Source organism: Oncorhynchus clarkii, chromosome 32 (assembly GCF_045791955.1).
Source record: "Oncorhynchus clarkii lewisi isolate Uvic-CL-2024 chromosome 32, UVic_Ocla_1.0, whole genome shotgun sequence".
In the NCBI taxonomy this organism is placed as follows: domain Eukaryota; kingdom Metazoa; phylum Chordata; class Actinopteri; order Salmoniformes; family Salmonidae; genus Oncorhynchus; species Oncorhynchus clarkii.
The window spans coordinates 20282369-20310251 of NC_092178.1; the positions used below are offsets into that span (position 1 = coordinate 20282369).

The 27883-nt window shown below is 41.1% G+C and overlaps 4 protein-coding genes across 5 annotated transcripts; all 4 read left to right on the forward strand.

Annotated features, from left to right (window-relative positions):
* Nucleotides 1-662: 662 nt before the first annotated feature.
* On the forward strand, nt 663-5030 carry LOC139391831 (fatty acid-binding protein, liver-like). The gene is made up of 4 exons (XM_071139418.1): nt 663-856; nt 969-1141; nt 2781-2870; nt 3083-5030. Exons 1-4 carry the CDS (start codon nt 790-792, stop codon nt 3131-3133), a joined length of 381 nt encoding a protein of 126 aa, XP_070995519.1. The 5' UTR covers nt 663-789; the 3' UTR covers nt 3134-5030.
* A 657-nt stretch (nt 5031-5687) lies between these two features.
* On the forward strand, nt 5688-13233 carry LOC139391880 (serine/arginine-rich splicing factor 10-like). Of its 2 annotated transcripts, none has more exons than XM_071139491.1 (6): nt 5688-5857; nt 6886-7166; nt 7578-7689; nt 7922-8099; nt 8209-8265; nt 11203-13233. In XM_071139491.1, the coding sequence occupies exons 2-6, from the start codon at nt 7158-7160 to the stop codon at nt 11486-11488; spliced, it is 642 nt and encodes a 213-aa protein (XP_070995592.1). In that variant the 5' UTR covers nt 5688-5857; nt 6886-7157; the 3' UTR covers nt 11489-13233. The 2 variants fall into 2 exon arrangements, with proteins under 2 accessions (XP_070995592.1, XP_070995593.1); XM_071139492.1 differs by lacking the exon at nt 6886-7166 and adding an exon at nt 6532-6655 and having other exon boundaries at nt 5793-5857; nt 7587-7689.
* A 4160-nt stretch (nt 13234-17393) lies between these two features.
* LOC139392129 (akirin-1-like) lies at nt 17394-20757 on the forward strand. Its single transcript, XM_071139853.1, has 5 exons — nt 17394-17819; nt 18365-18511; nt 18826-18957; nt 19192-19263; nt 19359-20757. The coding sequence occupies exons 1-5, from the start codon at nt 17618-17620 to the stop codon at nt 19367-19369; spliced, it is 564 nt and encodes a 187-aa protein (XP_070995954.1). The 5' UTR covers nt 17394-17617; the 3' UTR covers nt 19370-20757.
* Nucleotides 20758-23494: 2737 nt separating this feature from the next.
* Nucleotides 23495-26753, forward strand: LOC139392124 (gap junction alpha-9 protein-like). The gene is made up of 2 exons (XM_071139843.1): nt 23495-23557; nt 25120-26753. The coding sequence occupies exon 2, from the start codon at nt 25136-25138 to the stop codon at nt 26699-26701; it is 1566 nt and encodes a 521-aa protein (XP_070995944.1). The 5' UTR covers nt 23495-23557; nt 25120-25135; the 3' UTR covers nt 26702-26753.
* Nucleotides 26754-27883: the final 1130 nt, after the last annotated feature.

The following is a 27883-nucleotide window of genomic DNA, read 5'->3' on the forward strand; positions in this document are numbered from 1 at the left end:
GGATTTCAGCACTTCTCTGACTCACGATGCAAAACACTCCTCATCGATCAATTTTTATCCTGAACACGATCCATGGCTTGGAAATTGATTTATAGAAAGCTGCAGTCCCAGGAGAAAGAGGGAAATTGTTCATTAGGTCCAAAAAGTGAACAGAGAGCTTAGTGAAAATGATTACATGCTCACTACTACCACCTCCCTCTTACTTTCTCTACATGTGCACTATAAATTAGCTTACCCTTCATTACTTAAAATGAATTAAAAAAATTATTCCCTGATGGCTCAGTTGATTACAAATCTGAGACTTTCATAATCAATAGTAATTTATTCATTTCTGTAATATTAAGATAGGCTACTGATTTTTAAATAGTATGTTATATGCTTTATTTGATAGATGGGAAATAGGGAGATATATTAAAGGAAGACAAAATGTGTAGATTCAGGAATTCAAACCTGGTGTCATTGCATATCTGCAAAGAGCCATGAATGTTTCCACTCAACTTCAGGGGCTGTGTATTTTTAGTAGGACTTTGGATGTTGCATTAAGTAAATATTGCCTGATGAACACTGGGCAATGAGGGCATGGCCCTCCCACAGGTCACTGTGGCATGAGGAAATACCTGAATAACAGGGAGACAAAATCCCTAACATGGCAACGACCAGTGTGTGTGGGGGAGAAGAGGGAGGAGAGTGCTTTCTTAATAAAGACACTTGTCACAACCATTGGACTTACCATCCATTTGCCTTTAGTTTGAACAACTGCCTGCTGCTAATCCCAATACTGAGCTGGACATGGCATTCAATGGAAAATGGAAAATCCACAGTCAGGAGAACCATGAAGAGTTTCTTAAAGCAATGGGTGAGAACTCACATACATTTCTTACAACAATCTCAGTGTGTTTAATGGCAGTATTGTATTCTAGAACTTTGTCAATAATGGTTATGTTTTATGTCGCAATTATGTTCTTCAGCTGTCCCTGAGATGTTGATCAAAATGATCAAGGGTGTCAAGCCAACGACAATAATTGAGCAGAAGGGTGACGACTTCACCATCAGAGTTGAGACTCCCCTCCGTACTGTCACCAACTCATTCACTATAGGGAAGGAGGCAGAAATCACTGCCATGGATGGGAGAAAGTTTAAGGTATCAATCATGAATCATGAAATTGTATGTGACGTGCATGAACCTATTGCCATGAGAGTGTGAAGAGCATCACAAAGCTTTGTTTATTTGCATGGTGCTATGTGTCCATCTCCTTTGCTCTAGTTTGATATACACTACTGTTCAAAACTTTGGGAACACTTAGAAATGTCCTTGTTTTTGAAAGAAAAGCAACCATCACTCACTCCTGTGTTCCAATGGCACGTTGTGTTTGCTAATCCACATTTATCATTTTAAAAGGCTAATTGATCATTAGAAACAAAACTGTTGTGCTAATTAAAGAAGCAATAAAACTGGCCTTCTTTAGACTAGTTGAGTATCTGGAGCATCAACATTTGTGGGTTCGATTACAGGCTCAAAATGACCAGAAACAAAGAACTTTCTTCTGAAACTCGCCAGTCTATTCTTGTTCTGAGAAATGAAGGCTTTTCCATGCGAGAAATTGCCAAGAAACTGAAGATCTCGTACAGCGCTGTGTACTACTCCCTTGTACTCGCTGTGTACTACACCGCAAACTGGCTCTAACCAGAATAGAAAGAGGAGTGGGAGGCCCCGGTGCACAACTGAGCAAGAGGACAAGTACATTAGTGTCTAGTTTGAGAAACAGATGGCTCACAAGTCTCCAACTGGAAGCTTTATTAAATAGTACCCTCAAAACACCAGTCTCAACGTCAACAGTGAAGAGGCGACTCCAGGATGATGGCCTTCTAGCCAGAGTTGCAAAGAACAGGCCATATCTCACACTGGCCAATAAAAATAAAAGATTACGATGGGCCAAAGAACATAGATGCTGGACAGAGGAAGATTGGGAAAAAGTGTTATTGACAGACAAATCTAAGTTTGAGGTGTTTGGATCACAAAGAAGAATATTCGTGAGACGCAGAAAAAATTCAAAGATGCAGGAGGAGTGCTTGATGCCATCTGTCAAGCATGGTGGAGGCAATGTGATGGTCTGGGGGTTCTTGGGTGGTGGGAAAGTGGGAGATTTGTACAGGGTAAAAGGGATCTTGAAGAAGGAAGGCTATCCCTCCATTTTACAACGCCATGTCATACATACCCTGTGGACAGTGCTTAATTGGAGCCAATTTCCTCCTACGACAGGAAAATGACCCAAAGCACAGCTCCAAACTATACAAGAACTATTTAGGGAAGAAGCAGTCAGCTGGTATTCTATATAATGGAGTGGCCAGCACAGTCACCGGATCTCAACCCTATTGAGCTGTTTTTGGAGCAGCTTGACCGTATAAGTGACCGTAAGAAGTGCCCATCAAGCCAATCCAATTTATGGGAGCTGCTTCAGGAAGCATGGGGTGAAATCTCTTCAGATTGACAACTAGAATGCCAAAGGTCTGCAAAAGGCTATACTTGCTGCAAATGGAGGATTCGTTGACGAAAGCAAAGTTTGAAGGACACAATTATTATTTCAATGAATAAGCATTATTTATAACCTTGTCAACATCTTGACTATATTTCCAATTCATTTTGCAACTCATTTCATATATGTTTTCATGGAAAACAAGGACATTTCTAAGTGACCCCAGACTTTTGAACGGTAGTGTAGACATAGGTGCAGCTGCAGCAGGGTGTGTGAGTGTTTTTGTGTTTACTCTCTGACCCATAGTGTACTGCCAGACTGGAGGATGGGAAGCTCATCTGCGATACAGAGAAGTTCTCCCACATCCGAGAAATCAAAGGGGAGAACATGGTTGAGGTAAAGGGCATCCCTCCACTTTTATATTTTATGTTGTAAAATACACTTAATTGGATGCACTTTGTCCAAATGTCCTAGCAGTTGGTCTCCAATTACAGTAGCACTGCCACTCAAAAAATAAATAACAATGAATTGCCAGCCTGATTCAATCTGTGGTTGTTCATTCATGTTGAACTGTGTTAGTGACTGTCCTCTTTCCCATTTTTTTCCAGACTATCACTGCGGCCTCAACAACCCTCACCAGGATAAGCAAGAGAGTCTGATCTCTAAAGCCACAGAGACAAGGATTACATTTTCAATTAATTAATTTAAATGACCTTTTATCTCAGGTAATATAATAGCTATAAAATATTACATTAAAATGACAAATGACTCGACATTGCATCTGCTCATTTTATGTCTAATTTGGACACATGCATTTTAAAAGCCCCAAAGCAAATGTACTTCCCTAACAAAACCAATACAAAATGGATGGCTTTTTCTGACACCTTGTGGTTATTGAATAATCTGCCATCATTGTAGTACTCAGCAACAAATGTAAACTTGTGGGATCATGTTTTCACTTCATCATTAACTAGCAAATGTAGACATCAATGACCAGCTCATAATTGTGTTTATTTCATATTTTATCTGGATTTTATCATTTTTAAAAAAGAAAGAAAATAAAATTCCTCAACAATTTCAATGAATCCCAATGGAGGAAACCAAAAACTCATGGTCACATCGTCATCTTCATCCTGTAAAGCAAGAACACAGACAAGAACAATTTAGAGGAGAGGCATTTCAATCAACATTTGTGACTGAATTCACACTGACTGTGTGTAAGTCCCAAATGGCACCCTATTCCCTATGTAGTGGACTGCTTTTGACCAGTGCCCACTGTGGATTTTCCATTGATAAAATGTTGAGTTAATAAAGTCATATACAAGGCAGCTCCAAAATTCAGGTGTTTCAGCCTAGCTCAGTGCTTTCTGTGGTGGAGGTAATCTTCTCTTGTTGCCCCGTGATTGACTCAGTGTTCTGTCACTCATGGGGACACTATGTCGCTGCAAGATGTACAGGGCGAGCTAGAAAGTTCAAGTCCCCTTGCGTTCTGCCAAACATTTACATTAGAAGTGACCATCCCCCACATATAAGATAACATCAAATCACGTTATATCTACCGTAGCTTTTTTTGGACAGATCATGTCAACATCATACTTTCAAAATCTTAGCTATCTACCTAGACAAGCAGTTATCATCATGAATCACATTGACAATCTACTGGCAAATCCTTGTCATATGAAAATAAATTATAGATAAAACATATCGGTGCTCATCGGCCATTGGACTTAAACATTGCACAACAAGTTGGAAATCAACAGTGATTGGTTTGGAAGGAATCAATGGCCAACTGATTGGGCTTTGGTCACCAAAGCCCCATATTCTACCCACCACTGCGACCTGTATGCTCTCGTTGGCTGGCCCTCGCTTCATATTCGTCGCCAAACCCACTGGCTCCAGGTCATCTACAAGTCTCTGCTGGGTAAAGCCCCACCTTATCTCAGCTCACTGGTCACCATAGCAGCACCCACCCGTAGCACGCTCTCCAGCAGGTATATTTCACTGGTCACCCCCAAAGCCATTTCCTCCCTTTGGCCGCCTTTCCTTACAGTTCTCTGCTGCCAATGACTGGAATGAATTGCAAAAATCACTTAAGCTGGAGACCCATATCTCCCTTACTAACTTTAAGCACCAGCTGTCAGAGCAGCTCACAGATCACTTCACCTGTACATAGCCCATCTGTAAATAGCCCATCTAACTACCTCATCCCCATAGTGTTGTTTTTTTTTGTTGCTCCTTTGCACCCCAGTATCTCTACTTGCACTTTCATCTTCTGCACATCTATCACTCAAGTGTTTAATTGCTATATTGTAATTATTTCACCACTATGGCCTATTTATTGCCTTACCTCCCTTATCTTACCTCATTTGCACACACTGTATATAGACTTTTTTCCCAATTGTGTTATTGACTGTATGTTTGTTTATTCCATGTGTAACTCTGTGTGATTGTTTGTGTCGCACTGCTTTGCTTTATATTCGCCAGGTCGCAGTTGTAACTGAACTTTTTTCTCAACTAGCCTACCTGGTTAAATAAAGGTTTAATAAAAAACTGCAAGCGTTGCAAAGCAATCACTATTTTTCTTCCCCTGCCTGTTATTAGGTGGAGAGGGTGTGTGGTACAAGTCTGGGTTTAAGGACCATGCTTAAAAGGATAAGCATTCACACACAACACCATGCGCCAGAAAAGGTTGAATACATTGGGCATGCTGTCATTCCAGCATGACTTCTGCCGCGTTCAAAACAACTGGGAACTCCAACTCGGTTTGAACAGTCATCCAATTCGGGAACTTGGGCGTCTTTCTAGAGCTCCGACCTGAAGCTCACTGACGTCACGATTCAAGGTTGTTTTTTTCCCCCGTGTTCCCAGTTGTCTTGAAAGCACCATCAATCCAGAGAATGCCAGACTTTGATGACTAAATGATAAAATAATGCACTAATGGAGAAAAAAGTAACAATGGTCAAATGCAACCAGTTAATGATTCTAGATGTGATGATAATTTTCAAAGGCTATGTCCAAACTACATGGAGTTTACGTCATAATGATAGGTAGCCCATGTAATAGTCGGATTGGCCTGAGAGTTCCGTTCTTTATACTTCACGCTTCCTCTGCTGGGTGTGATAACGCACCATAACAGTAGATGGCGCTAAATTTATTTTCGTGCTTTCACGAATCCGCGAAGTAAAGTATGCGCCTGCGCATTCGGTTTTCCACATTGCTCCACAACTAGAAATACTTTTCTGTTAAACCCAAAACAGAGAGCGAAAATATTTGATGTAAAGCTGCATTCTTGCTTTATATATATATATATTTTTTAGCATGGCCAGATATTTGAGACCTCCAAATACATCTCTTTTCATCAGAAACATTTCCGATGAATCCAGGTGAGTCCATATTTGAACATATTTCCCCGGCCCCAGTTCCTTGCGGTCAAATAAGGTCAGAATTCTATACCCCAAGATAACGTTAACTAACGTCATTAGGCCAATGCTAGTCAACTAGCCACGCGATTCTGCCTGATCAAAGACGATTGTGGCTTGGCCCTACAGTTGTGCAAGGTAGACCCACTGGCTAAACTCAAGTCATAAACCAAGAAAAAATTACTAACCATAAACATTTGGACAAACTTGTTTCATTCGTCCTAACAAGCTAGCTAACGTTAGCTATAGCTCCCGTTCCACACTTACGTTTAAAAACAGTTACCCTACTACATAGATTAACATAATTATAATATAATGTTAAATGGCAAAAAAAAATGACTAGTAAAAGTTATAGGGGGGGGTGTAAGTTGGCCTATCTGTAAGGTATTTTGTTTGCAAAGAGAACACTACATAGGCCTACACACGGGTGATTGTTCTATTAGCGTTATCCATTCATGGACGTAAGGTACATTTCAGAGTGTGTGAGTTATGCATTGACAAAGTTTTTAAATTGTGTCAGTTTTCATGCTAAGAAGTGGCATCGTATTGCCCAACACCGATCTGTCTGTGGCTCCTTTGGTGGTGATACTTTTCCTCCTGGTCATTGAAGTGACATTTCTATCCTCTACGGTATTCAGGCCTGAGGATTTGCGCCGTGAGTTTGGTCGTTATGGGCCAGTAGTAGACGTCTACATTCCACTTGACTTCTATTCACGCCGACCAAGAGGATTTGCATATATTCAATATCCTTTCCCTTCTAAAGTGAGAATTATGAAATCTGTCTTTTCTCTTATAATTGGCTTAATTTTGAATGTTGTAAGATAACATGTTTTCTCTCAGATAATGTCTTAAGCAGTAAGACTTGGTTGTGTGATTGATTGCTGTGACTTTGCATTCTGTATGTACACAATGAAGTACTTTTTAATATCTAACTTACATTTTTCTGTTGCCCCAGAAAATGTAAAGGCATCCAGTTGTTGTGGAGCCTGGAGAAAGAGTAAGAATGTCCGGTGTAGAGTAGATCTAAAGACAAGCAGCAAAAGACCGCCAGGATGCAAGAAACAGAGAGAGGGAAAGGTTGAAAGAGAATTTAAAGCTTGAAGAGACAAAGAGGAAAAAGAGGGGACGGAGTCAAGGCTTGGATATGTCATCAAAAGAAAGAGGAAAAGGGAAGAGATTAAAGGGCAAAGACAAGCAGGAAACCCAAGTTCTTCTGGGAGGCGATTAAAGAGCTTAAAGATCAAGATGAAAGTCAAAGTCAAGCATGTTTAAGGTAACAAACCTGAATTCTTTTGTATCCTCACAAAAAAAATCTATCAACAAATATTACATGAAAATCAATCAATAAATAGCCAATGTGAAAATTTGATTCTTAATTGAACTAAGAAATTGTTACTCTTATCAATATATTTTGCATTCGATAATATAATTTGAAACTGAAGCGGTATTGATTCCTCAGTGCAAGCCATCAAATAAGAGACATTATTGAAACATGTTTGCCTCATCTTCAATCTTGAGAAGAACACAACATTGTCATAACAAATGTGTTCCAGAACCTAAGCTTTGCTTTATGCTGTCAGCCAATATGGCTACCATTTCGACAGTGGCAGAAGATGCATTGTATTACAACAGTATTGCTGAAAAGAATGTAGCCACATAAGACCACATGTAAGAACCTTAACAGCTCAGCAAGTTTGAAGATGTGCGCGACGCTGAAGATGCTCTTCACAACCTGGACAGGAAGTGGGTGTGTGGCCGACAGATTGAAATCCAGTTTGCGCAGGGAGACCGAAAGAGTAAGGCAGTTTCACAAATGTCCTGTGTTTCATGAAGTAACACTGTACAGTACCAAGCAGAATTTCTTGTTCGCGATTTACTGATGTTACTTTCAGCTGTAAATTTAAATAGATGTTTTCCATCTCACGTGGTACAACTGCAATACCTTTTCAAGGAAAGCTAAACCACTGTGTACTGTATGTTTGCTTGGTGGGTTTCTCTCTTCTCCCAAACCCCCTTTTTTCATCACAGCACCCAATCAGATGAAAGGAAAGGAGGGGGGATCTTCGCGCAGCTCTTCGCGGCATGATGATCGAGATTATGATCGGGACAGTCGTCGTAGGCGCTCTCGCAGCCGTAGCTACCAAAGACGCAGGTCACGCAGCCCATCCTACGATCGCCGGCCCAGACGCTCTGAGAGTCCCAGAGAGTAAGGGCCTTTCCAGTGTTCACCAGCTAGCATGCTTCAAATAAGATTGCAAAGCTTATACAAAATGTCAGTCTATTGATTACATTCTGATTGACGTTTTGTTACCCAGCTCCCGTGGAAGGATGTACGGCGGTAGAGGAAGAAGCAGGAGTCCGGAAAACAACCGGTAGGTCCTTGATACTCTGGGATTATGGCAATGAAGCCATTTATCTACTTCCCCAGAGTCAGATGAACACAAAGATACAATTTTAATACACTGCTCCAAAAAATAAAGGGAACACTTAAACAACACAATGTAACTCCAAGTCAATCACACTTCTGTGAAATCAAACTGTCCACTTAGGAAGCAACACTGATTGACAGTAAATTGCACATGCTGTTGTGCAAATGGAATAGACAACAGGTGGAAATTATAGGCAATTAGCAAGACACCCCCAATAAAAGAGTGGTTCTGCAGGTGGTGACCACAGACCACTTCTCAGTTCCTATGCTTCCTGGCTGATGTTTTGGTAACTTTTGAATGCTGGCGGTGCTTTCACTCTAGTGGTAGCATTGGCAAATTCGCCACTGGCTCCCTGTGCTCTTCACACATGAAAGCAGGTTCACACTGAGCACGTGTGACAGAGTCTGGAGACGCCGTGGAGAACGTTCTGCTGCCTGCAACATCCTCCAGCATGACCGGTTGGCGACGGGTCAGTCATGGTGTGGGGTGGCATTTCTTTGGGGGGCCGCACAGCCCTCCATGTGCTCGCCAGAGGTAGCCTGACTGCCATTAGGTACCGAGATGAGATCCTCAGACCCCTTGTGAGACCATATGCTGGTGCGGCCCTGGGTTCCTCCTAATGCAAGACAATGCTAGACCTCATGTGGCTGGAGTGTGTCAGCAGTTCCTGCAAGAGGAAGGCATTGATGCTATGGACTGGCCCGCCCGTTCCCCAGACCTGAATCCAATTGAGCACATCTGGGACATCATGTCTCACTCCATCCACCAACGCCACGTTGCACCACAGACTGTCCAGGAGTTGGCGGATGCTTTAGTCCAGGTCTGGGAGGAGATCCCTCAGGAGACCATCCGCCACCTCATCAGGAGCATGCCCAGGCGTTGTAGGGAGGTCATACAGGCACGTGGAGGCCACACACACTACTGAGCCTCATTTTGACTTGTTTTAAGGACTTGTTTTAAGGACATTACATCAAAGTTGGATCAGCCTGTAGTGTGGTTTTCCACTTTAATTTTGAGTGCGACTCCAAACCCAGACCTCCATGGGTTGATAAATTTGATTTCCATTGATAATTTTTGTGTGATTTTGTTGTCAGCACATTCAACTATGTAATGAAACAAGTATTTAATAAGAATATTTCATTCATTCAGATCTAGGATGTGCTATTTTAGTGTTCCCTTTTTTTTTTTGAGCAGTGTATCTTTGCGTCCAGTATGAAGGAAGTAAGAGGTAGTTTCGCTAGCCAATGGTAACGAGTGTTAGCTCAACGACTGGAAGTCTACAGGAACAGTTAGCATGCTAGCTGTTCCCGTAGACTTCGTCAATTACACTAATGCTAGTTAACAACTTCCTTCAAACTGCATGCAGAGACATACAAATGGTATCCACACGTTTATCTGACTCTGTGGAAGTGGATAAAGGGCTTCATTGCCAAAATCCTTAAGTATCCCTTTAACAGCTGAACCCCTGACAATGAAACACATTCTGGGCACTTTCTATAAACTTACTAATCATTAATGGTTGTAATCTTCTGTTACTTTTACTGTCCTCCATCAGTGGAAGGGATTATACACTGGAAAAAAATCTAAACGCAACATGTAAAGTGTTGGTCCCGTGTTTCATGAGCTGAAATAAAAGATCCCAGAAGTTTTCCATATGCACAAATTTGTTTACATCCTTGTTAGTGAGAATTTGTCAATTGGCAAGATAATCCATCCACTTGACAGGTGTGGCAAGAAACTGATTAAACAGCATGATCATTACACAGGTGCACCTTATGCTGGGGACAAAAGGCCACTCTAAAATGTGCAGTTTTGTCACACAGCACAATGCAACAGATGTCTCAAGTTTTGAGGGAGCGTGCAATTGGCATGCTGACTGCAGGAATTTCCACCAGAGCTGTTGCCAGATAATTAAATGTTAATTTCTCTACCATAAGCCGCCTCAATGTCGTTTTAGAGAATTGGTAGTAGTTCCAACCGGCCTCACAACCGCACACCACGCCAGCCCAGGTCCTTCACATCCGGCTTCTTTACCTGCGGGATCGTCTGAGACCAGCCACCCAGAGCTGATGAAACTGGGCTTGCACAACTCAAGAATTTCTTTACAAACTGTCAGAAACCGTCTCAGGGAAGCTCATCTGCTTGCGCATCATCCTCACAAGGGTCTTGGCCTAACTGTAGTTCGGCGTCGTAACAGACTTCGGTGGACAAATTCTCAACTTCAATAGCCACTGGCACGCTGGTGAAGTGTGCTGTTCACTGATGAACCCCAGTTTCAACTGTACCGGGCAGATGGCAGACAGTGTGTATGGCGTCGTGTGGGCGTGCGGTTTGCTGATGTCAATGTTGTGAATGGAGTGAGGTTATGGTATGGGCAGGCATATGCTAAGGACAATGAACACAATTGCATTTTATCAATGTCATTTTCATTTTACATAGATACTGTGACTAGATCCTGAGGCCCATTGTCGTACCGTTCATCCGCTGCCATCACCTCGTAATGCACAACCCCATGCCGCAAGGATCTGTATACAATTACTGAATGTCCCAGTTCTTACATGGCCTGCCTATGTCACCTGTTGAGCATGTTTGGGGTGCTCTGGATCATCTTGTATGAACGGGTGTAGAACTTTTTTTTATGAATTTAAGCAAAATTCCCTGGCTTAACTTCCCATGGAAAATGTACATACATTTACCGGAAAGTTTGACCTTTTGCAACCCTAGTGACCAACAGAATAATATCTGTATTCCCAGTCATGTGAAGTCCATAGATTAGGGCCTAATTAATTCATTTCAATTGTCTGATTTCCTTATATGAACTGTAACTCAGTTTTATATTTTTGTTCAGTGTAATAATCCGATAGTTTGTTCTTCATACAGGCACCGACCCCACCCACGTGACCACCGACGACCCCCCCCTGGGCATTCCCCTCACAGCCAATCCCGCTCCCCTTCTCACTCCAGATCCAGGCCCAGGGCCCAGAGGGAGTCCAGAGGAAAGTCTCGTTCCCACTCTAAGTCCCTGAGCCCACGAGGTGGCGACTTCCACCCAGCACCCGGTGGCTATGAGCCACAGGACGATGCGTCCCGCTCGCATTCTCGCTCCCTCTCACGGTCCCGTTCTCGCTCCAGGTCCTGGACAGGGCGCAAGTCAGGGGGACACTAAAACATGTTTGTTGGATCCTTTTGACTGTAGTTGTGTCCAAAATGGCTTGCTGGATAATTGAATGTTCATGGAACGGTTGTTGGTTGGTTTGTGAAAATGATCTTCCTTTGTAGTTTTTTGCTTCTTTTTTTGTTATTTTTTAATGGATGAATAAATAGAAACACGATATCCTGTTTAAATCAGTCCTGGAAATGTCACCTTTTTTATATCCAATACACTGAGTGTACGAAACATTAGGAATAGCTTCCTAATATTGAATTACACCCCCCCTTTTTGCCCTCAGAACAGCCTCAATTCATCTGGGCATGGACTTTACAAAGTGTTGATAGCCCATGTTGACTCCAATGCTTCTCACAGTTGTGTGAAGTTGTCTGGATGTCCTTTGAATGGTGGACCATTCTTGATACAAACAGGAAACGGTTGTGTGAAAAACCCAGCAACATTGCAGTTCTTGATACATTCAAACCGATGCGTCTGGCACCTACTACCATACCCCGTTCAAAGGCACTTAAATCTTCATCCCTTGAATGGCACACATACTCAATCCATGTCTCAATTATCTTGAGGCTTAAAAGTCATTCTTTAACCTGTCTCCTCCCCTTCATCTACACTGATTTGAAGTGGATTTAACAAGTGACATCAATAAGGGATCATAGCTTTCACCTGGTCAGTCTCGTGGAAAGAGCAAGTGTTCCTAATGTTTTGTGCACTCAGTGTATCAGTGCTATTCCTTTCAGAAGACAGGGCTAGAAGTACTGTATAGGCCAAGATCAAGTACCGTCATTGTTTACCGTGAATGCGGGAACATTGCTTTGAAAAGCGGATTGAATCCCTGCCCTTGTCACTAAAATCCTTACCTTCACTTTCCTGTCAAGTACATTAGGCCCCAGCTTTCAGTTGGTATGCTTGAAGTGGAAGTTACCTGGGGTGTAATCATTAGTCCAAAAAGGTTACTCCAAACGGAAAACGTTTGCAACGAAAACTTTAATTTGGTTGTGTTGGTTTCCTAGTGAAACATACCCGTGGCCTGTGAAAGAGCCACTACGGTAGCACCGTTCATTTTCTACCAACATTTGTTTACGATTTGTTCAGCGATAGACCGGCCCATGTTACATTGGCTTGTCCTATTTGATTTGATAAATTCTGGTAGCCATGTCAGTAGCCTCAACTCTGAACGTTTCTAAATTTGATCAAGTTGGCGATGGTTTGTACATGGCCTGCTGTATGTTTTGACATTTCAGGACCTTGATCCTTCACTTTGTTAATACTCCATACTTTGCTAAACGGTTCTTGTGATGGCTTGTATTATTCTATATGCTTGTTTTTTCCTAAAACAACTCAAGAAGTGTAGTCTTCCTTCCAAATATGTCAGTTATGCTCTACTGTTTATGCAACAATTTTCTTGGAGAGTAATAAATGCTTGAAGTCATATTCCAGTCACCTTTTAAGCTAATTTATCACCTGATTTACTAGTTTGTTCATTGTTGTTCCTCTATTACTGCACTGTTGGCGCTAGGAACATAAGCATTTAGTTACACCCACGATAACATCTGCAAAATGTGTGTACGTGACCAATCATATTTTATTTGATGTTCCCTCCTTGACGTTTGCAGTTGTTACTAAAAAAAATATTTTGCTCAATGTCATTTATTTTTTTACCCTTTAGTGTGTGTACTGTTTATACTTCAGATATCACTTTTCAACAGTATAAGTAAAGAAAAATCACTGGAGGACCTATTTAAAAATGTATGTTGTCTAGTTTGGTGGGCATTCTATCAGACATTGTTTCACTAAGTCTGCTGGCATTTTTGCATGTGGGGATAATGCTTAAAATGCTATACAATGTGCAACCATACACAGACATTCTTAATGAATCAAATACATTGCAAGACAAGGGGGCCACTATACTATGCTTTTAGTTTGCGCCTCAAATCAACATTTTATTTTATTTAGATTTTATTTGAGGCGCATTCTAAAAGCATAGTGGCCCCCTTGTCTTGCAATGTCTTTGATTCTGTAATATCACTATACACAATACCAATAGAATACTAATACCATACACACTTGATTAGGGAGGTCATACTAAAGCTTATTTTGGCTTCTCTGTTTTAATCAAACAAATTCAATCAAAATCAACACTGAAATTGGATGGGTAAAATGAGAAAGAAATAAGAACATTTTTGGTGTGAACCTGCAAACTTTGAACTGAGTTGGCACAACTGGAAAACAAACAACATGCATCAAATACTCCACTCAATAGCTTACATGTTCCATTTGATCCCAATTTTGCCTTTTTATACGTTTTAGTACATGTATATACTCATAAAAATAAATATTTCACAAAATGGAATGTGTAAGGTTAGGTCATATCAACTGCAAGCGTGGGTGTTAAAAGTCTATAACACTATTTTTTTGTTCACATTCTCAAATAGTTCCTCCGTTTGAGATCAGATGTTCTAAAGCTTGATATGTGCATTATTCCATAGAACAACCATCAGTAACAATATAGCCTGGGTATCAATCGGTTTCTGCACTCTTGTCCACTCATGCCAAACAATGACAATGGAGTAGGCAAGAGCACAGATCTGGGACCAAGCTAGTAAGCATATGAGGTCAGGGCAGCATGGTCTGCAGACTTGCAGAACAACAACAACAAAAATCATACTTTTGCTACAAGGCTGCTGCTTCATTCGACATTCCAGTACTGCTCTGACTCCCCAAAACAACAGAAGTATAACCTAGCCTGCTGTGATGTACAGTGGCTTGGGAAGGTATTCACCCCGCCCTTGGCATTTTTCCTATTTTGTTGCCTTACAACCTGGAATTAAAATGGATTTTGGGGGGGGGTGTTGTATAATTTGATTTACACAACATGCAACTGTGAAGATGCAAAATATTTTTTCTTGTGAAACAAACAAGAAATAAGACACAAAAAAAAGAGAACTTGAGCGTGCATAACTATCCCCCCTCCCCAAGTCGATACTTTGTAGAGCCACCTTTTGCAGCAACTACAGCTGCAAGTCTCTTGGGGTATGTCTCTAAAAGCTTGGCACGTCTAGCCACTGGGATTTTTGCCCACTCTTCAAGGCTAAACTGCTCCAGCTCCTTCAAGTTGGATGAGTTCTGCTGGTGTAAAGCAATCTTTAAGTCATACCACAGATTCTCAATTGGATTGAAGTATGGGCTTTGACTAGGCCATTCAAAGACATTTAAATGTTTTCCCTTAAACCACTCGAGTGTTGCTTTAGCAGTATGCTTAGGGTCATTGTCCTGCTGGAAGGTGAACCTCCGTCCCAGTCTCAAAACTCTGGAAGACTGAAACAGGTTTCCCTCAAGAATTTCCCTGTATTTAGTACCATCCATCATTCCTTAAATTCTGACCAGTCCCTGCCGATGAAAAACATCCCCACAGCATGATGCTGCCACCATGCTTCACTGTGGGGATGGTATTCTCAAGGTGATGAGTGGTGTTGGGTTTGCGCCAGACATAGCATTTTCCTTGATGGCCAAAAAGCTCAATTTTAGCCTCATCTGACCAGAGTACCTTCTTCCATATGTTTGGGGAGTCTCCCACAATGTGTTTGCTTATTTTCTTTAAGCAATGGCTTTTTTTCTGGCCACTCTTCCGTAAAGCCCAGCTCTGTGGAGTGTACGGCTTAAAGTGGTCCTATGGACAGATAGTCCAATCTCCACTGTGGAGCTTTGCAGCTCCTTCAGGGTTATGTTTGGTCTCTTTGTTGCCTCTCTAATGAATGCCCTCCAAGCCTGGCCCCTGAGTTTTGGTGTGCGGCCCTCTCTTGGCAGGTTTGTTGTGGTGCCATATTCTTTCCATTTTTTATGATGGAATTAATGGTCCTCCGTAGGATGTTCAAAGTTTTGGATATTTTTAATAACCCAACCCTGATCTGTACTTCTCCACAACTTTGTCCCTGACCTGTTTGGAGAGCTCCTTGGTCTTCATGGTGCCACTTGCTTGGTGGTACCCCTTGCTTAGTGGTGTTGCAGACTCTGGGACCTTTCAGAACAGGTGACTGTATACTGAGATCATGTGACACTTAGATTGCACACAGGTGGACTTTATTTAGCTAATTATGTGACTACTGAAGGTAATTGGTTGTACTAGATCTTATTTAGGGGCTTCATAGTAAAGGGGGTGAATACATATGCATGCACCACTTTTCCGTTTGGAATTGTTTTGAATTTTTTAAACAAGTTATTTTTTAAATTTTACTTCACCAATTTGGATTATTTTGTGTATGTCCATTACATGAAATCCAAATAAAAATCTATTTAAATTACAGGTTGTAATGCAACAAAATCGGAAAAATGCAAAGGGGATGAATACTTTTGCAAGGCACTGTATACACACACACACACATTGTTATGTTACAGCCTTATTCTAAAATGGATTAAACTTTATTTTTAAATACTCATGAATCTACACAAAATACCCCATAATGACGAAGCAAAAAAAGGTTTTTAGAACATTTTGTAAATGTCAACATTTACAAATAAATGGAAATATCTAATTTACATAAGTATTCAGACCCTTTACTCAGTACTTTGTTGAAGCACCTTTGGCAGCAATTACAGCCTCAAGTCTTCTTGGGTATGACGCTACAAGCTTGGCATGCCTGTATTTGGGAGTTTCTCCCATTCTTCTCTACAGATCCTCTCAAGCTCTGTCAGGCTGGATGGAGAGCGTTGCTGCACAGCTATTTTCAGGTATCTCTAGAGATGTTCGATCGGGTTCAAGTCCGAGCTCTGGCTGGGCCACTCAAGGACATTAAGAGACTTGTCCCAAAGCCACTCCTGTGTTGTTTTGGCTGTCTGCTTAGGGTCGGTGAACCTTCACCCCAGTATGATAACCTGGACCAGAGCGATCAGGACTTCATCAAGGATCTCTGTACTTTGCCCTGTTTATCTTTCCCTTGATCCTGACTAATCTGCCAGTCCCTGCCGCTGAAAAACATCCCCACAGCATGATGCTGCCACCACCATGCTTCACCGTAGGGAGGTTTCCTCCAGAAGTGACGCTTGACATTCAGGCCAAAGAGTTCAATCTTGGTTTCGTCAGACCAGAGAATTTGTTTATCATGGTCTGAGAGTCTTTAGGTGCCTTTTGGCAAAATCCAAGCGGGCTGTCATGTGCCTTTTACTGAGGAGTGGCTTCCACCTGGCCACACTACCATAAAGGACTGATTGGGGGAGTGCTGCAGAGATGGGTGCCCTTCTAGTTCATTCCCCTAACTAGTTCAGAACCATATTTTGAAGATACTGGCCTAAATATACTCAACCAGTTGAGTGACCCCCGGTTATGACATATGGCATTGCATTGTAGCTACCTACAATAGTTTGTCGTGCCTTTAATTCTCTAGAAAATAAAGTGCCTTTATTTCTCTAGAAAGTGGTTCCAAACTTTGTATAACCCTGTACCCCTTCAAACATTCAACCTCCAGCTGGGTACCCTCTCTAGCACCAGGGTCAGCACACTCTCAAAGGTTGTTTTTTGCCAACATTGTAAACCTGCCACACACACTATTTGATACATGTATTAAACATAACAATGAGTGTGGGTTTCTGTCACAACCCGGCACGTTGGAAGTGACAAAGAGCTCTTATAGGATAATAATATAATAATTATCAATAATTTTGCTCGGTTAAATAAAGAGCAGGTAGCCTAGTGGTTAGAGCGTTGGACTAGTAACCGAAAGGTTGCAAGATTGAATCACCGAGCTGACAAGGTAAAAATCTATCGTTCTGCTCCTGAACAAAGCAGTTAACCCACTGTTTCTAGGCCGTCTTTGAAAATAACAATTTGTTCTTAATTAACTGACTTGCCTAGTTAAATAAAAGGTTTAAAAAAAAAATGTGCCAGTGGGTGGCGGTAAAGGCAAGTAAAGGTGTGACATCGTACATTAAACTCGAGGGAAGAAGACGCCCCTTGAACGTTTTTATTTAGCCGAAGCCTGTGTTAGCGAATAAGCGATTTCCCAGACACCGGCAAGATATAAGAACATAAGAAAGCACAAGACGGACAAACTGATAACCTTCATTTACTCGTTATTAGCAGCTATCCGGAATTTTTGCTGACCGAAAAACATTGTTTTCTGGACTAAGTTAGCTAGCATGGCGTGCGGAGCTACTTTGAAGCGTTCAATTGAGTTTGAGGCCCTTCACAGCCCTCAATCTCCAAAACGGCGAAGGTGCAACCCTCTGCCAGGGACCCCAGTCAACCCCTCGCCAAAACGGTGTAACCTGCTTTCTGCTACCGGTGACAGTTCGATGTCTCCCCAATCAACTTGTGGAGGAGAACATAGACTTACCCCAGGTTACTTGTTTGCCTGAATATTTTTTGTTTTTTAATTAGCTAACGTTAGATGGTGGCCATTGTATCTAGCTAGCGCCAGTGCAGTGGCTGAAAGTAGCGAATAGTAAAATATGAGATCATACATTATCATTTAGCAGGCTATCTAGCTAACGTTATCTATCTAATAATAAACCCGATTTACAGGTTGTAGTTAGTAGGCCAAACATTGAAGAAAAACTAACATGTTCTAGATAGGCATATAGCTAACTAACTCTCTAGTTGTCCAGAATGAACCCAGTCCTGATTGTAAATAACATAGTTATCCTGTATAACAGCGTAGCTTCAAGTTGATGATAATACCTGGCTAGGAAATCATTAATGCTTCCATCCAGGTACCAAGTTGATCATGTGTTTGATAGGTTGATTGGGTGCATGGCTATGTGACCATGTTTCATGCTTCGTCACACCCAATATAGATGTGAGGCCTGGGCTGTTGCCTAAGGAAACACCCTTTCCAGGGTAAGCCAACCATGTTAAGCTGACTTTAGTTGTTTTTCCATCCACAGAGCAGATTGTCCAGAATCTTAGGCAAGAATATAGCCGTTACCAGCGACGGTGCCAACTTGAGGAGGCCTTCAACCAGAGTGAGTCCCAGACTCCAAGTGATGGCCAAGGACAAAGCTCTGGTTTCATGGCACCAAGCTCCCCATCAGGTCTGTTTTCAAGCAGTTAGCCTTCACCAAGCTGAAGATGCTGTCAGCATCTGATTACAAATAAACTTACTATAAGGGTGAATAACAGTCAACTCACCGTGCTGTCTCTTGTTTGTGGTGTGGGGAAGAAGAGCCACAAAGTAAAATTCTTAAGAAAAGATGACTCACACTCACCTTTGCATTTGTTGTTTATTCTCAATGTCTCAACACTTGCAGAAGTAAACCAGACGTAATTGGGTGTATCTTTTTTAACCAGATTGTGTATGCAGTTGTCAGACAAAAGCTCATTCCTTGTCATGTTATGGTTTCCCCAGGAGTGTCTATGAAAAGGGACCAGCCCTGCTTCACATTGCGCCAGGTAGGCTCCCTGTGTGAACGAATCCTCAAGGACCACGAGGAGACCATCTGTGAAGAGTATGAACAGATCCTGAACACTAAGCTGGCGGGTATGCTGACTCTGACTTCCTTACAGATATGGGCCCGTATTCATACAGCATCTGAGTAGGATCGGCACTGATCTAGGATCTGTTTTGCCTATTGGATCATAATGAATAATATTACATGAACATGGGCGACCTGATCCTAGATCGGCACTCCTACTCTGAGACGCTTTATGAATACGGGCCATCTCATGGTATGATGACTCGTAGATCATTTTTATGTTTTTGGTTCCTTCCCAGAACAATATGAATCGTTTGTGAAGTTCACACATGACCAGATCATGCGACAATATAGCGCTAGACCCTCCAGCTGTGAGTTCCAACGATAATCGAAACACGCACACAAACTTTTTATCCTCGGCACCCCCAGTGCCTGTTTTAATCAACATTTTGTTTCTATTTTTCAGATGTCTCATGAACTCTTAACAGTAAGCTGCGCTCACCTGCGCTCACCTCAAGACTGCTGCGTTCAATCTCCAAGTTTTTCTTCACTACTTCAGTGACATGAATTTCCTTTTAAAACACTCAATATTCTGAGTCTGAGTTGTACTGTACTTGTGTGGATGTGCTCTTTGGGAGATGGATAGTGGACTTGCCTTTTCAAGGGTTGTGGAAAGCTGGGCTGACGTCACTGTTCAATTTAACCTGCCAAAACTCACTGCTGCAGCATTTAACCCTACATGCCTTTTTACATTTTTTTTATTTTCACAAAACATACTTGAAAAGGTGGTTTTCTTTTGATTTTAGAAATGAAAGTTATTTGCGCTTTATGTAAATGGTATATTATACAGTGGAACTTGTGTACTACAGGCAATTGCAGTTTTGCTTTTCTTTATACATATTTTGTACAGTTGTTTTGGGTGATACCCTTGTTTTACATATTTTAGGGTTCTTCTTAGACATTCTACCAGATTATTCTGCAATTGAGGAGATGCCAACACAGAGTGTGTGTCGGTATACTGAGCTCTTTGTAAAATATGCAGGCTATTACTCCCAAGAAAATCAAACATGGATGGAAGAGCTCAATTGTTTACTAGTTATGATCCTTCTTACAGGGATAGACTGGATGAGGGTTTTTGTTATAAGCCAGCAAAAAATGGAGGCTGAAATGTGTGAAACTGCAGTCACCTCTTGGTTTGGAATAAAACATATGTATAGACTTGATTCTGGTAGTGACCTTAACCCAACACCTAGCAACCTCATCAAAAGGTTTGGCTCTCTTGGTGAAATGGCTACCCCTCCCCCTGAATTGGCTACAATATACCTGGGCCCTTGTTTACAATGAGTGGAGTTCCATTAGAGGCATGCGCAATGTTTTTATTCTGTAGCTGGCCCTATGTACTCTCTTTTTGTATATTTGATTTATTGAATGATTACTTGTGATTTTATATCAAATTAGTTTACTGTCTGATATTTTTTGGGGAGAGTTTAGTTAGGTGACCCTGTAGTACAGGTGGTGTGATTTGGTGAGGAGGGATTACGTTGTGTTACACGTCACACCACTGAATACAGGGAATGTATGCCTTAATGGATGGGTTGAAGTCGAAGGAACAGATTTTCACCATTCAAATGTAAACTGTGTGTCTGCATAAACTGCCTACCATTAAGACATGCCATTTGATTTATTTTTAATTCTCCAGTTGTGTTGTGGATTGAGTTGCTCTCTGCTGTACAAGAAGCTCTATCACCTTTTTACCAAAATAATACCCTGAATCCTTACAAAAATATTGTCCTAACTACTGTGTTTTAAGGTCAGTTTTGTTGAACACAATTATAACATTTAATAAATACTTGATTTGAAGGGAATCATTTTGAATGTAATTCTTGTGAGTAAATGAAGTAAGCCTAATACGGGTAATGTCACACAGGTGTTACATTGTAGCAAATGGAGTACCAGGGGGCCACACTGGCCATTCTGAGTAGTATAAAGCACATTGTTCATAGTTATGGAGAATATCAGACCATGAAACAACCATAAATACATGAAAGATGAATATCAAAAGCGTGGAATACATTCAATATACTGTCCAAGTACACAGTTCTGATTGCTGAACAATTGGTATGAGGGAGAGAAAATTCCTAGTTTTCAGGCTTGTTTTCTTTACAATTTACACAACAGGAAACTCCAGTCTACCAATCACAACGACATTTGAGCTATACGCGTATCAATTTCTGTTTTCGACCACTCCAAAGCTGCAATATTAATGGTTTCTTTTTGAAGGCGCTAACTCTTCCATGACTCATTGGCCAAACCCTATGGGGATATGTTTCTGTATGGTTTTTGGATTGACACTGAAAAGGTTTGTAAACACAATCATAGGATACCTTATTTTCAGCTTTTATCTCAAAACCCCATTCATTTCCCCAACAGGAATGGCCAATGAAACGGGTAGAAAATGCTAACTCATTTCCGTTTTTTAGGACTACAAGCTGCAGGCTCTATAAGAGAATAACAATAGTAGATTAAGCTAAAACAGACAGCGACATCCAGACAAACTTCATGTACAGTAACTTCAAATGTTCATATGGCTTTACCATATTTCAGTGGCAAAGAGAGCCAGCCTTGAGGCAGCCTTTTTTCACACACATAAATTGCATAATAGGGTGCTCTTACCTCATTGAAACTCAAAAAGGGCCTGGATTGGCTGCTTCAAGCAGTATTAATAGGCCACCGGGCAGTCAACAAAATCAAACCTGCCAACAAGCCATACCCATTCATTTCCTATAAATAGAATAAAAAACATGCAATAGCTGGGGTGACCATATTAATTTGATTAATGGAGTCATCCATGTATGAAATCGGACATAACCTATTGATCCTCAGGACGGAGAAAATGTATTGATCCAAAAGTGTAGTGTGCCATTGTGGAAATGCTCTCATATAGTATGACACGCATTCACTTGGACTTGTATATGTGAAGAGCAACTAAGAGACAAAAATATAGGCCCCGGACCCAAATCCCTTGAATTATGAAGTGAACATATTAGAATCAGTCTTTTATAGTACATTTGTGATTAAATGCTATTTATAATATGTATATACACTAATAAAGTTGTGTACATCACATATACATGTTTCCTTTATAATTCCCCACATTTCATCCAAAATCCAAGCACTTTAAAAAAAATAAAAAATATTGGTGTGGGATTCAAATTTTAGTTTCAAGTTTTAATGTCACCTGCACTACAGTGAAATACCTTTCTTGCAAGCTCTAAACCCAACAATGCAGTAATCAATAACAATGTAATACTAAAAATAACAATGTAGAACAAAAACACACATTAAAAATACTTTAAAGCCAGTGGAATAAATGACTGGGATAGAATACATTTGTTTTGAGGATCAACTATGACTAGAAATATCACTTTAATTGGAGGTGGAAGTTAGATAAGCTGCTTGTAAACATATTTAGAAATATTTGACATTGCAGAACAAGGTAAGATAAATTATATGTGGACAGTTTTGTTAAACAAAATACAATAAATTGCAGCCTGTCTTTATGGCAGGTTTGAAACCTGTAGCGTTGATATCTCCATGATTATGTGCCATTATTGTGTTAAATTGTGTTTGGGAAATGTACAAAAAAATGATTGAGTATGCTTTACTGTATGGTTGTAGGTTTCAGCGGTTCATTCCGAAGCTTATTGATTGATGGTGTGTGGCTATCATTGCCTTGGGCAACAAACTGAGAAAATGGTTGACAGGTATTGTGCAATACAGCTACCCATGGATGAATGAAAGAAAATGAGCTTTCCTGTTCAGTCTGTCTCACTATGAAACATACATTTTTTTACACATTCTACAATTGTTACCAACACAGTAGTTTGTTGAGATTTGAGTTTGACTGAACTATCATTCTCCAAATTGATTAATTCTGCAACATAATCCTGACCAATCAACTACTAGAATTGAAATACATTAATTAAGAAGAGTACACATTCGGGGAGGAGATATTCAAAATACTTTGAATTGAGGATGGGGTTGTTTCTAATTGTTTTCTACTTGTTCCCAAAGTAGGCATCACTTTTAGTAACCACCGGCAGGCTAGTTAATCCAATTCAGACACAGTATATTTGACTTTGTAGATGTTTTATGTAACTACAGGAACCCCTCCGACATGCACTCAGAGCTACTGGGGGAAATGCTCTGGCTCAGTGTCGGTGTACCATACACACCACATCATATTCCACAGGCATCACCGGGCAGAGCGCCACCGAAGGTCACCATGGGTTCTAGGTCCTCTAGGAGCAGCCTCAAATAGAAAAACTATTGAATATTTTTTGACGGTCCCCCCCATCGCCCGATGACGCACAGGGCCCCCCACCACCCACAGTCTATGCATACAGCTGCAAGGTAAACGACAACAAATAGTACAATTGATTTATCTTGGCAGCCTATATAGTTCTTACCAACTAAAGCCACAGGCTGGCTTTTATTTTGTTTTCATTTCATCAGGGTCGGGATTGTAGCCCATCTTAATGAGGGCATATGCATTTTTTTCTGATAAATATAAAGAGATTGACAATGAGCACGGGACTGCATCGAACGTACGAATATTTTGGTAAAACGTTTCTGTTTATGTACATCTTATTTCCCAAATGAAAGGTACGTTTATTTGTGTTATTTTAGATTGAGTTTTAACATATGAATGAATACATTATTTTCCCAGCAGAGGTCTCCTGACTTAAACTCTCAAAGAGAACTACATTTTGATGATTGTCATTCGCATTGATTTTTTTCTCTGTAACTTGTAAATTATGCAATTAACTGGTCTGCAAATAGGCTAAATATGAATGATATAACAGCTTAATGTTATTGATGATCATTTTATTTGATATTGTGTTACCTAATTATTATATTATCATTATAATTAGGACAAATGATCATCATGTTTCCATTAACTTTTTTTTCTTTTTTTTCTTTTTTTTCGACATTTAGAAAGTTCGCATAGAAAATCGATGCGGCAATTGCCTGCTAGGGTGTGTTGTCATTTAATTATTGTGTTGACGAAAATAGCTGGACGTAATGACGTCAGTGTTTCCATTGAAGTGTTTCCATCAGCCATTTAGACAAATTGCGCATAAATAAATTGTCGACTGCCTATATATTTCCTGTCTCAGCTAGCACTGGAAAGCAAGCATGGATAGAATGCAAAAATGTACTGATATTTGCCATATTCTAATCATTTTTGCCCTGTCCCTTTCTCTGTGGATTGTCATTCTAATGCAATCCAGAAACAACAAAACCCTGTCCTCAAACATTTACATCAAAAGGTGCCAAATTATGGACAGACAAAACATTCACGTCAAATTCAATATTTTTCTTGATCAAATAACATGGAAAACAACCACTTTTTGAGCAGAATTAATTTACCATCCTTACAAACCAATTAATATAAATAGGCTGTTCATCTAGGTTTGTACCTGTAGACTGAGCATGAAGAAAAACAAGTTGTTTTTGATGCGATGTGGCTCAGTTGGTAGATCAGAGCCCTTGCAATGCTAGGGTTGTGGGTTCAATTCCCATGGGCGACCAGCATGAACATGTATGCACTAACTACTGTAAATTGCTCTGGATAAGAGCAGCTACTAAAATTGAAAAGGAATGAGTAGACAATTCAGTTTCCACATAGAAATCATTTGCATTTACAAAGTAATTCAAGAAACTGGAAAACATCTTAAGCAAGTACTTTCATATTCCACAAGTATTATCAGATAAATTATTTTGTACAGACAATTATCAGACTCAAGTTACAAATGCTGTTAAACACCCAAATCCATTTAATTGTACAAAATAAAGGTAATGCACCTTTACTAGTCTTATATTAGTGGACCGATATAGAAGTCTTCAGCGCAGGCACCCCCAAACTACTTCCCGCTGCTATCGTCTCCTATATCCATTACACATGTCCCAATTTATTTTTTTGTCCAATAAACCTGAATCAATGGCATGCTAATTATTAATATTCTATATTTTTTCTTCAATTACCAATCATTGTAATGATCGTCATCATCATCAATACTAATTCATATAATCAAATGAAGCCAGGAATTCTTTGAACATTGTGCTATGTATTATTATTGACCTCACCATACACTTAACTTTGACATTCCATTTCCATATTGTCTCTGCTTTTAAAGTAACAAAGACCTTTTCCCGTCAATAAGCAAAACCCGTGTGAAGATGGGAGATTGGAACTTCCTCGGTGGGATCTTGGAGGAAGTGCATATCCACTCTACCATGGTGGGAAAGACCTGGCTGACCATCCTCTTCATCTTCCGGATGCTAGCACTTGGCGTTGCTGCAGAAGGCGTGTGGAACGATGAGCAGGCCGACTTCATCTGCAACACAGAACAGCCAGGGTGCCGCAATGTGTGCTACGACCGAGCCTTCCCCATCTCCCTCATCCGCTACTGGGTTCTCCAGGTCATCTTCGTCTCCTCGCCCTCTCTGGTTTACATGGGCCACGCCATCTACCAGCTGCGAGCTCTGGAGAAGACGCGTCACACTAAAAAGGCGGCTCTGCGTCGGGAGCTGGAGGCGGTGGAAGTGGAGCTGATTGAGGTGCGGAGACGTATCGAGAGGGAGATGAGACAACTGGATCTGGGGAAGCTCAACAAGGCCCCGCTGAGGGGGTCCCTGCTACAGACCTACGTGGCCCACATCATCACTCGGTCTGTGGTGGAGGTGGGCTTCATGCTGTGCCAGTACCTCCTTTATGGCCACCACCTGGACCCTCTATTTAAGTGCAAGAGGGAGCCCTGCCCAAATGTGGTGGACTGCTTTGTCTCCAGGCCCACGGAAAAAAACATATTCATGATGTTCATGCAGGGCATCGCCGCCGTGTCCCTCTTCCTCAGCCTCTTGGAGATCATGCACCTGAGCTACAAGAAGCTCAAGAAGGGCATCCTGGCCTATCAAACACATCTCAAGGATGACCTGGATGACTACTATGTTAGCAAGTCCAAAAGAAACTCTGTTGTGCAACAGGTTAACATGGGGGCCACCTCTGTGGGCCCCAAGCCTACTATCCACACAGCACAGAGTGGGTACACATTCCTGCTGGAGAAGCAGGGTAATGGACCCACGTATCCCCTCCCCAATGCCTCTTCTGCCTTTGTTCCCATTCAGGAGGACCCTGGAGTCAAGCCAGGTACTGACAGCCACAATACAGACAGTAAGGAGGGAGTGTTGCCAAGTCCTACTGAGCACAACAGCAACTCAAACACCAGCAGTGAGATGACTCGGTCTCCCTATGTGGATGAGCCAGAGGACCTTGTCATGCACCCTCGACCCTATCACATGGATCCTCTACCCTGCCACGTAGATCCTCTCGGCCATCTCCCCCACCATGTGGGCTTCAATTCACAGGGCTCTGAGTACCCCGGGGTAGATGCCTCCTCATGTCCGACCCTTTCGGTCATTGTGAGGAAACCACGACGGGTCAGTGCCCCATGGAACTGTTCCACAGTGGTGGAAGGGAATGGCTCAAATAGTGGGGACTCCTACCCTGGGACAATAAGAATGAAGCCACGCTGCAGCTTAGCTGCCAGCCGAGCCAGGGCCTTCTCTAAGCCGGACCTCAAGAGAATGAGCAGACCTCATAGCCCGGACTCAATAGGAGAGCTGAGGTCTGCGTCCCGGCACAGCCACGATGGCAACAGTCCTCCTGTCTGCTCTCCCAACCGCCATATGTCATTGGCAAGTAACGCCACAAGCAGACGAGCTCCAGGCGACCTGCAGATCTAAGAGTTAGGCTATTAAACTCATTTCACAAGAAACTGTTACAGTGTTAGGCTATGCTCACATTCCCCCATCACTTCCATTGATTGTTAGCTTTTGATGGCTAAAATTAATTGAGGTTTGTAATGGCTGTTTAAAGATTTACAGTTTCTCTTGACCCACTACTTTCAGGGTGAAGCACTACCTAACATCAAGTTGTAAAATAGTGAACTACACCTTGAAGCAGGATAAAACTATGTTTGAACGAAAAAGTATAGCCCCGTCAGTGTCATGTTTACAGCATTGCTTTTTTGTCAAATATACTGTACCATAAAAAAAAGGTGCATTTTATAGTAATGAACAAAGAGCATTTAGTCTGTGGTATTGCACTTTTTAAAATTCAGTTCAGAATTTGACTTTCCCCAGTTGAAATTGGTGGCTGGATTTCTCTAGCTACCAAACTAATCAGGATATTTTGTCAGCGACATTACGATCCATTTTAGTATCAGTCCAATTAATCGTTTCTTTGCTCATGATGTACTGGTCAAATGTATTCAATACTATCCACTATAATAAAATACAGTTAGAGTTTAACTGTAATTGAAAACCCACTACTACAAGGACTTTGGCTAAGGAATAATAAACTAGTTGCATATTACTCAACTAGTTTTTTTTCCCCCCCAGGCCGGATTACTGCAGATGTCCTCCGTCCTCAAATAGCATTGATATTGTGGCCCAAAGCCCACTGATCATTTGACAATGTAAATTATACATATTTATGGTGCTGTGGTAGGGGATTATATTTAAAAAATGTATTTTTACTGAACATTGATTTGTTTTCACAATTGTATTACTTCCTCTATAAAATAAAGTACAAATATTCTTGAATTTCTTAAATGAATCTAATAATTTCCCTACGGTATGGGTTAAAATATCAATCCAAACAGAGACAGGCAAGAACATTGACTTAAAGTAACACATTTTTAAACCCCACCACAGGTTAGAAGCAGTAATGTCTACTACTATGGCCCAAGTATCAGTTGTTGGGAATTCCAACTAAACTGAACAAAAATATAAAAAAACGCAGCATGTAGTGTTGGTCCCGTGTTTCATGAGCTGAATTGTTTTTAAATCCCTGAAATTTGTCAAACGCACAAAAAGCTTATTTTGCTCAAATGTTGAACATAAGTTGGTTTACATCCCTGTTAG

Bases quoted from the DNA above. Each gene is read 5' to 3' on its own strand.
- LOC139392129 (XM_071139853.1), top strand. From the start codon at position 17,618: ATGGCGTGCGGAGCTACTTTGAAGCGTTCAATTGAGTTTGAGGCCCTT. The intron at 17,820-18,364 runs GTTACTTGTTTG...TTCCATCCACAG, and splicing joins AGAACATAGACTTACCCCAG to AGCAGATTGTCCAGAATCTT. The intron at 18,958-19,191 runs GTATGCTGACTC...GTTCCTTCCCAG, and splicing joins CCTGAACACTAAGCTGGCGG to AACAATATGAATCGTTTGTG.
- LOC139391880 (XM_071139492.1), top strand. From the start codon at position 5,793: ATGGCCAGATATTTGAGACCTCCAAATACATCTCTTTTCATCAGAAAC. The intron at 5,858-6,531 runs GTGAGTCCATAT...TACGGTATTCAG, and splicing joins AACATTTCCGATGAATCCAG to GCCTGAGGATTTGCGCCGTG. The intron at 8,266-11,202 runs GTAGGTCCTTGA...TTCTTCATACAG, and splicing joins AGGAGTCCGGAAAACAACCG to GCACCGACCCCACCCACGTG.
- LOC139392124 (XM_071139843.1), top strand. From the start codon at position 25,136: ATGGGAGATTGGAACTTCCTCGGTGGGATCTTGGAGGAAGTGCATATC.
- LOC139391831 (XM_071139418.1), top strand. From the start codon at position 790: ATGGCATTCAATGGAAAATGGAAAATCCACAGTCAGGAGAACCATGAA. The intron at 857-968 runs GTGAGAACTCAC...TATGTTCTTCAG, and splicing joins AGAGTTTCTTAAAGCAATGG to CTGTCCCTGAGATGTTGATC. The intron at 1,142-2,780 runs GTATCAATCATG...TCTGACCCATAG, and splicing joins TGGATGGGAGAAAGTTTAAG to TGTACTGCCAGACTGGAGGA.